We start from the raw sequence: 9,702 nt of genomic DNA on the forward strand, positions 1-9,702 counted from the left end.
AAGAAATAAATGAAGAAATAAATAAATGTAGAAATAAATAAATGTAAAAATAAATAAATGTATAAATAAATAAATGTATATATGAATAAATGTATAAATGTATAAATAAATAAAATAATAAATATGGAAAAAAATAAATATATACATAAATAAGGAAATAAATGTATAAATAATTATTTATTTTCGTTTTTTTGCTTTTTTATGTATATTTATTTATATATTTATTTTTTATTTTTTTTTATTTTTTACATTTATTTGTATATTTATTTATTTATGTATTTATTTATTTTTAATATTGGCAGCTTTGGAATTCCATATGTTCCTGTCTTGTCCTCTCCTCTCCTCTCCTGTGTAATTATTATTAAACTCTTCCTCCCCCTAGTGGCTATAATTAACGCACCCCCTCTAAAGGTTGTGCAAAACTAGATTTCTAAGAAATATAAAAAGCTTGCTTTTCATTCACAGATAATCTTTAAATATAAGATATAAACAGCTCGTTGCAGTCATGTTTAAACTTTAGCAAAATAACATGTTTGTCAACAGCAAAAGTAGCATGACGTCAAGCATATCTGGGTTTATGTCATCTTACAAATGAAGGGGCGGGCGGTAGTTTTGCCCCGAGGCTTCTACATCTTCACTGAGCAGACTAGCTTCGCATCTAATGTAGCTAATTTGAAGGAGCGTGGATTGTAGCGGCAACGTGAGACTTAATTTGGACACACTTGGAGAAACTGGAGAATCTCTCATGTGCTGTGCTGGGAGACCGTCGCTTTATAACAGGTTCTTCATCTTCTGGACTCCTGGAATAACCAAGTTCAGGCTGAGAAATATCAGGCTTTCACTATGTTTGACAGAATATTTGTTTTGTGTCAATACTTATTGATTGTAAAAGGTAAGAATATGTTTCCCCATATCCATGAAATGTTTAGGTATTTGGTGCAGTTTGACAGTTATTGCGACCGATATTTTATAGCCTAGTTCAGGGCTGCCAAGTGCCAACTGTCACGCATTCATCGTGAACCGGTATGACCTCCTAGTTTAAAGGGATTTTGCGTAGCCTATGTCCTGAATAATAAAGCGCACACGTATCAAACTCTACTTAAATAATGAATCATTCTTTTTGGACAAGCTTTCTTGATTTGCGAAACTGGTACACTAAGAACAAGCAGTGAACCATGACACACATAGTCTAAATATCGCTTGAGTATATAAAAACTAAAAGGTACAATATATTTTTGCAGCATTGCTTCTCAAAACTCAGTGATTCAATTAAACTGGTAAAACTGAAGTTTTATTGTTTTGTGTTGGGACTGCATTTAATTTTTTGCTCTGTGTTTCACGGGTAAGATGCGTTTCTGATAAGATCACAAGCGTTCAGTGCTAAGTGCAGGCACGACGGAATCTAAGAAGTTTTACCACATATGAATTTTGTCTTTAGACACATTCTGCTTCTCTCTTTGAGACTGTCTGCTGCCTATCATTACTTTGCTTGACATAGCCTATTTGCAAAGCCTGTGATTGTTAGTGCAAATAAACTAATCCATAGTTCTGAAATTCTGGGGGTGATAGACCGTCCGCTGGGTAGTTGCAATGGCATTGCTATTAAAGGAGAACTTGGTAACTTTTTTAACTTAATAAAACTGTCTAGAAATCATTTGGATGGTTAAACAACCTGTTCTGGTGATACTGGTGACTTTCCCCGCTCCCCCCAGCGTTCCCAGGCGGAAAACCAACCTTGCAACTTGGGGACTACCGTCCCGGCAAAATAGAAATTGGAAGTCTCGTGAGAAGCGGGAACGAGAACGAGAACGAGCGCGAAACACGAATCGCTTTACGGCAATTCAACATAAACACACACGCATGTATGATGTATTACCAGATTACCCACCTCGGTAGACAAAGCTCCACACGATTCAGTTGGCTTGCTCCGATCAAAACAAACGCACATGAGCAGCGGTAGAGAGGGGGAGGAGGCCGCCGCAAGTGAGTTTTTTACGACCGTGTTGTGACATATACGCCCCCCCACAGCTGTAGAGGGAGCTCGTGGATAAAACATGCGACAACAAAAGGGAAAATCAGCGAAGAAGTGACTAGAGTTCCCTAGAGTTGCCGAGTTCTCCTTTAAGAGAGAGATATAGGCTACATATAGCTTTGTCTAGTTTGAATTCCCCTCCACGTTAATATGATTTGAATCCTAATATATCATTTAATATTTATCCACTGTTGATCCCTCATATCAAAGAATGACAAAGGAATTTGTTCGTTTGACATATTAGGTCACTTGTTGTTTGTATCTAACTGGTTAGCCTTTTTTTTTTCATTGCGAGACATCAGATACCTTGCAGATAGTTTCTGTTTTACCATAATGGAGACCTAATGGAGTGATTATTGAGCTTTACTAAATGCATCACAGAATAAACTGAACAATCTGCACTGAAGAAAGTGATGTTGTGTCAGAGTTAACATTGTCATATACAGTAGATTGGGTGTACATTTTTAATGCAAAAGGCTGTTCTTGAAAGAGTTGTTGTCAAGGAAAACTTTTCTCTCATTCATAATCATAGTTTATTTTTTCATCTTGACTAGTCCTGTTTATTTCATACATTAAATCAACTTGATTCATATAAAATGACCAACTTCAGCCAATAATTGATAAGCAAATGTATATTCAATATCTTGCAAATATATATATTTTTCCTAAACATAAGACTTACAAATATTTTCTAAATGTGTTTCAGTTGTGTTTGGTGATCAGTCAGTGTCAGTGACTGAGGGAGATTCTGTCACTCTAAACTCTGATGTTCAAGTACAGAAAGATGATCAGATACTGTGGACGTTTGGACCTCAAAACACTCGAATAGCTGAAATCCACAGACAGAAGATTCATGTTTATGAGAAGTTCAGAGACAGATTTCAGATGGACAATGAAACTGGATCTTTGACCATCAGAAACATCACAAAGGCACATGCTGGACTTTACAAACAAGAGATCATCAGGAGCTCAGGGTCAAAAATGAAGAATTTCAATATTTATATTTATGGTGAGTTGACAATTTTAATACATTATGCACACCCTTATCATGTCATATAGCATCTTGTCGTTGTCCTGATTATTCATAATGACTTTTATTTTCTATTGATCGACATTGTAATTCAATTATTGACTGTATAATTCAATAGCAAGAAAGTACATTTCCAATTTTACCTGCCTGTCTTTATTACTGTTCACTTCATGAATGGGAGTCACGTCAAGTGCATATGAAGTTAGATGCTATTTACGCTGTTTAGATATTTTTTGTTTTTGATACTTTTTGTAAACATAGAAACAATAAGCACCTTGATTAAATTTAGTGTAAATAGTGATACAGTTGATGCTTCTCACACAAAATGTACATAAAAACAATACGCTAATTATATTAAAGCTATAATCTAGGTAAATAATATAATACACTCTATAACCAGTGTCTTAAAACACTGCACATACTATACATTTTATTATTTAATATACAAAGCAAACATACAAACATATGTTTGCTTTGCATACCGGTATTTATAAACTTTACTCTAAATATCTAATTTTTCTCTCTCCCTAAATTGTATTGAATTATAATATTGCACTGCTGTTGAATGCCTGAGCCACAACCAAATGCATTTCAATGTACAAACTGTCTTTGACATTTGTATGACAAATAAATAAACTTGACTTCTTTCCAGATCGTCTTCCTTTTCCTGCCATCAGCAACTGTTCTTCACCATCATCAAGTCAGAATTGTTCACTGGTGTGTTCAGTGTTGAATGTGAGTGATGTGACTCTCTCCTGGTACAAAGGAATCAGTGTATTGTCCAGCATCAGTGTGTCTGATCTCAGCATCAGTCTCTCTCTACCTCTGGAGGTGGAATATCAGGATAACAACACTTACAGCTGTGTGATCAACAATCCCATCAGCAACCAGACCACACATCTGGACATCAGTCGACTCTGTCATGTCACATGTGAAAGTACGTCAGTATTAGGGGGTTTCACGCAGGCTTGGTATCGCAGTGCACTTTTTCCATGCTGTTTTGAACTAAACTGCCAGTGTTAAAGTTCCCTTGAGGTCCATAACTAATCCTTATAATAATGTCCTGCTGGTTTATCCCCAAAATGTTTTATAGAAGTAATTAAACTTGCATTGTCCCACACACATTTGAGAGGGTTTCCCAACACATAATATTTTAAGGCTTACCTTACCTATCTTACCTAAAAATGATAGAAATTAATTTCAGTACCATTTTCATTTTGTACAAAGGCTCATACTGATAGCAAGAGAGTCTTTATTAAAATTCAGATGCTTGTGTATATGCGCATCAGACAGACGAAAAGTTGCTCTTTTGTTTTAAATAGTAACTTTAAACATTTCTTAAGCACATACTGTATAGCATTCCTAATGCTTTACAAATGTTAAGATAAAACATTTTTTAAATAACTTTTTTAGAAAATTCTCATAACATTATTAATGTCCGTTGTGTTCTCATGATGTTGAGTGAACAACATTTTCAGAACACCCATTTTGTACTTGATAAATGTTAATGTTCTTGAAATATTACATAAACATTCAAAGATTGTTATATTCGTGAGTAAAAATAAGGCAGGAGAATGTTATACTAACATTACATAACCTTTTAAATAACATTGTTTTCATGTTTTATTTCACATAATCATGTTTTAAAAACATTTCAGAAACATAAATCACTGTTTCCACAATGTTTTAAACATGCATTTATTAGCTGGGATATATCTTCAATTTGGAGGACAACACTGAACAAGATTTGGAATGTTTTTTTTAAATACAGAAAATTTTTATCTAGTTATTAATCATAGAAATAATGTACAGATTCATTGATTATCAAAATAACTGTTGGATATGTTAAGATATTTTCCCCATCAGATCTTACAGTAGATTAATGACTGTGTGTGTTTTATCATTGTAGAATCTCACCAAACTCCAGTTCTCCTTGTATCGCTGTTGCTGCTGTTGCTGCTGGTCGTCACAGTTTTAGTCGTGTTGTTCTTCTGTCGGCGCAGGAAATACACACAAGCAAAACAAGACGGCAAGTAACGTACAACAGAAAAAATAATTATGCAAATGTAGTTCTCAGATATGCCAACAAATCCTGTAACCACCATTTCAGCACTATAAATGTTTTTAATGTATTTGTATTTAATGGTCCATAATGTGCGTGCTTGTTTTGTTTTGTGAATTGGTTATCAAATCATTAAAGTGCATTTCATTACAGGAGGCTGATGGACGGCATCAGACGGTGTATTCAGAAGTTGCTTTAAGAAGATGATCATTCAGACTGTATCATACAGATCAGTGTATTACAGCGCATATCATGTTGAGGGTTTATGTCAGTATGTAGCAAAGCTCAAAACCTCAAAGTTAAAGTACAAATGCACTGATTGTTGCTGTTTGCTACAGATGACTGAATTTCAGCATTTCATTTTAAGCAATTTCTAAAAGAATTCGATTTTATTACGACAGACCACATGTCTGTAGATTACACAACCGATAAAAGGATATGCCATTTTATTCAGGGATTTGCAATGTGCACACATATGCAATGTGTTCAGTAGGTACAATTGTTGCCCCTACTAAAGCATGTTTTGAGTGACATACTCATAACCAATTCTCAGAAAATGTCCTCTGCATTTAACCCAGTATGGGTTATTTCACGTCACGGAAAAAAGTATTGTAAGGAGTGAATGTTTGTTAATGGCCGATACCCTCTGCAGACTGTTACAGGAATTACAGGAATCAATATTGTTATGGGTTTGGCTGGTTAGCGTTGTTCAGTTAGCCTCTGCTGGTAGACAGTCATTGGGATAAAAGGCATCTTTCAAAAGTTTTAAAAGACAACCTTTGACTGTATAATTTCAAATCTTCTGCTCTGTACCTAAGACAAGATCATTAAAACAACTAGTTTTTAATTTAGCTATTGCTGCCATACCAGTAAATGTTAAATATCAGTTCAAGATAGAGAAGTTTCTACTACGTGCGTTCAGTAAGTAGTGAACTCTTCAGTCAGGTACTACAGCCAAAATGTGATAATTTATTGCTGAATGTGGAGTCAGTCTAACCAGTCTAATAAACCCAGTTCAGGTGAATTAATGTGACTGATGATTTGAGTTTAAGCTTTATTCCGATTGTTTGAGTGTAGTTAGCAGATTTGTCCTTTTATTTACTTGATATTGTTTGCTGCAAATGTGGCTTGTGCATTTACTGAACAAACATTATTACACAGTCTCTCAGCACTGATTATGTTTGTCTGTTTATGCCAAAGTAAACCATAGAGGGGTTGACCAGGTGAACACAGTGTCATCTTCAATTAAATGCATAAGCTGATTCATGGAATGCTCAATGCACATTGTTTCAACCATATGACTGGATTCTGTTGTAGATATATTAACTTTGTGGCTAACACATTTTGGTTAAAGCTATGCTCAATGGGTAGCACTGTCACCTCACAGCAAGAAGTTCCCCGGTTTGAGCCCCGGCTGAGCCAGGTGTTCTTTCTGTGTGGAGTTTGCATGTTCTCAGCGTGGGTTTCCACCACAGTCCAAAGACATGCAGGTTAGGTAGATTGGATATGCCAAATTTGTTGTGTGAATGTGTCCCAGCACTCTCAATGCTGGCTTGTGTTAGTAAGGGCATCTGGCATAAAACCTTTGCCAAATCAAATGTGTGTGTGAAGAGGACCCTGCAAGCAACTTGTTACAATTGCTTTAATGCGCTTTTAATTTAGACCCTAAAGAAACATATTAGCTTGTACAAAAATGGCATTATATGACCCCTTTAATGTGACACATTTATTTATATCATGTTATTATTTTTCAGAAGAAGGACGTTATGATGTATGCAAACTACTGTAAACTACTACTAGTGCAGTGGATAAATATAACCTAAGGAAACTGGAAAAATGTCTGTTTTTGAAATTGAGTTACAATAAAGTTTTTGCTGAATCTGAATCTCTTGAAGGAAGGCTTTCAGTACTATGATATATATAATGTACTCTGAAAAAAATAGAGCTCTGTGTTCTTTTGTACTTTATTTTTTTATTTTTTTGGTCATATTCAGGGGTTTTGTTTATTTGACGGGAAATAAATTCTTATTCTGAAACATTCTTTTTGTACTCATTATGTTATTATGATACCCCTAAAACACATGAAAGATTTACTGTACGTTATTTAAATAAAATTTAAAAAATCCACATAGTTTCACATATTTTGGACAGTCGGGGGCACCATTTTAGATGTGCAGTGAACTCTACATCTGTAATGGTCTGGGGGAATGTTCCTTTAAGACCCATGTTTAAGACCCAGATAAAAAAAAAAATATATATATATATATATATATATATATATATATATATATATATTTTTTTTTTTTTTTTTTTTTTTTTTTTACCTGGGTCATCTATTTTTGGTTTAGAAACCTTGTTGAATGTTGACTGCCGTTTAAATAAAACTTTGTTTTGATTTATATCCTTTCTAAAGTGAATTTTAAACAGAGAAAGACAGATTTTGGCAAACAAATAAAAACAATTATTAAAAATAATTATATTATATATATATATTTATAACAAAGTACCCCCAACAAACATGACAACCTGAGACAAAACACATTAAACTTTTTTTTTTAAATGGCACTAGGTTACTAAGAACATGTAAAAATAAATAAATAAATAAATAAAACACAGCAGCTTCTTTTTTCATTCTGTTGGGCAGAGTAAACAACACCCACGTGACCTAGCATTGCGATGACAAAAATGCCATACTGGAAAGGAAGTGTGACAGCCGGAGGAGTAGCCTATACCCTTGTGTCAACACTCCCACACTGTTGACACTGTTGACAACTTGAAACAATCATGGTTATGCAAACTTTGCAAAGAGTCCGCTATCAGAGAACAGACGTAGGTTACAAAATGACGTAAAATAAATTAGTTTAGCTTCTATGCATTAAACATGCATGATTATATTAATAATCTAAATATTAGATAAATGAATTTTTCTAAGTGGATTTGTAGGTTTGTGTTATGTGTAAAGTATACAGATGCAGAAAAGTGGCTAGATACTAATGTATGCAGTCATGTTGCAGATTTAGATCTTCTGTTTTTTGAAAGATATCAGATGTTTGCACGCAGTAGTTGGAATGTGGTACCCTTTAATAGACATCTTGGAGATGTAGCTTATGTGTGCAGATTCTAGCATAATAGCGGTTTGTCAAACCATGTCTCTTTGAGACTGTCTGCTACCTGCTTGGTCCACTGTAACCCTTTACTGTAAATTTACAGCAAATTTCTTACAGAATTGTACTGTAGGCTGTATATTTTACAGAACAGCTGTTAATATACAGCACATTTCTGTTTTCACTTTAAGTTTCACTTTAAGTTATCTATTTCCTCTAAACACTGTTATAATTTTATCTTACTCTAATCTATATTTCAAACTTAGGTTTAAGTGTTAATTGATGATTGTTTATTATTGATTCATTATTTTCAGTTGATTATTTACTGATGTCTAGAGTCTTGTGTTAGTGGATCTCACACAGTTTTAGTCAGCTCCCTGTTTTTCAGTTCCCAAATTGAGACATGAACAAACGACTGGAATTTGCAGAGTGATCCCCCTTTTTTGTTTTTGTAAAAATAAGATTATTTATATATAATATAACACCAAACATTAAGCTTACTTGAAGCATACATTCACTCATTGGGATGTGGAGACAGATGGCAGTATGTTCATTAATTTTTTGTCTCTCAAGATCAAAGCTGCCGAGTTTGTTTCAGTCATTTAACTTTAAGCATTAACTCTGTATTTTAAGTCATTATTTTCTCTGAGAAGTAATTCAATAGATAAAGTGTTCAATTTTGTAAGCCATTCACTGTTGTTGACATTTTTGTATAGACTATCTTTTATACTTGAATACATTGTTGTCTGCTTGTTGTTTATCTTTTGTATATTAAAAAAGAAATGCAGATATATAATAGTTGAGTGCTCAATGACAACCATCTCACCCTGAAGATAAAATAACTCAATGTGGATGTAATGAAAATAAAATGGTTCATGAGTTGGTGAAAGAAAACAGTTTGTCCTCACTTGTGGTAGAGATTGCATATTATGAGTGTCCATCAGTCCATGATATTCACATCAATTACTGTCACAGTAAGACTCAATACACCATTCACCGCTTTTGTCACACTGTAAATGTGATTAAATTCCACTTCTCTGGTCTGTTGATGATGTAAACTAAAGGAAAATAAATAAGGACAGCAGTGTGTCCTGTTGTGATTGTGTCAGGAGAGGGCGCTGTAGTCCACATGTTGTTAATACCTATAAAATGTGTAGAGTAAGAATGGAAGTGTTTTGCAGCTGCTGCCAATTATGTAACCATATGGATTTAAACACAACATGTCCTATTAGATAAACACTTCAGATCATTTCCACACACACAATGACAAATGTGCTGTCTGAAAATTTTTGGTGGTTTATGAACCGTGTTTATTTGCTACTGGATGACATCTGAAATAAGGGTAATGTAAATTTACAGTGGAGAAAACAGTATCAACAGATAATAGTATTAAAAGACACAACACAAGACAGTAAATCATTCACAAAGTTTCTGGGATGCATGTTCATTTATAGATCAGTTCGTCTATGATTAA

General features: G+C 34.2%; 1 protein-coding gene across 1 annotated transcript; it reads left to right on the top strand.

Annotated features, from left to right (window-relative positions):
• The first annotated feature begins 1,610 nt into the window (after positions 1–1,610).
• LOC311085692 (uncharacterized protein) lies at positions 1,611–7,157 on the top strand. Its single transcript, XM_084118277.1, has 4 exons — positions 1,611–3,041; positions 3,715–3,999; positions 4,972–5,091; positions 5,278–7,157. The coding sequence occupies exons 1-4, from the start codon at positions 2,918–2,920 to the stop codon at positions 5,283–5,285; spliced, it is 537 nt and encodes a 178-aa protein (XP_083974403.1). The 5' UTR covers positions 1,611–2,917; the 3' UTR covers positions 5,286–7,157.
• Positions 7,158–9,702: the final 2,545 nt, after the last annotated feature.

The sequence above is a fragment of the Abramis brama genome (genome assembly GCF_963993115.1).
Source record: "Abramis brama genome assembly, chromosome: 6".
NCBI lineage: Eukaryota > Metazoa > Chordata > Actinopteri > Cypriniformes > Leuciscidae > Abramis > Abramis brama.

What these genes read in the sequence shown, in the direction of transcription:
- LOC311085692 (XM_084118277.1), top strand. Translation starts at nt 2,918, where the DNA reads ATGGACAATGAAACTGGATCTTTGACCATCAGAAACATCACAAAGGCA. An exon ending in TTTCAATATTTATATTTATG is followed by an intron (nt 3,042 to 3,714) that starts GTGAGTTGACAA and finishes ACTTCTTTCCAG; the next exon opens with ATCGTCTTCCTTTTCCTGCC. An exon ending in CTGTCATGTCACATGTGAAA is followed by an intron (nt 4,000 to 4,971) that starts GTACGTCAGTAT and finishes TTATCATTGTAG; the next exon opens with AATCTCACCAAACTCCAGTT.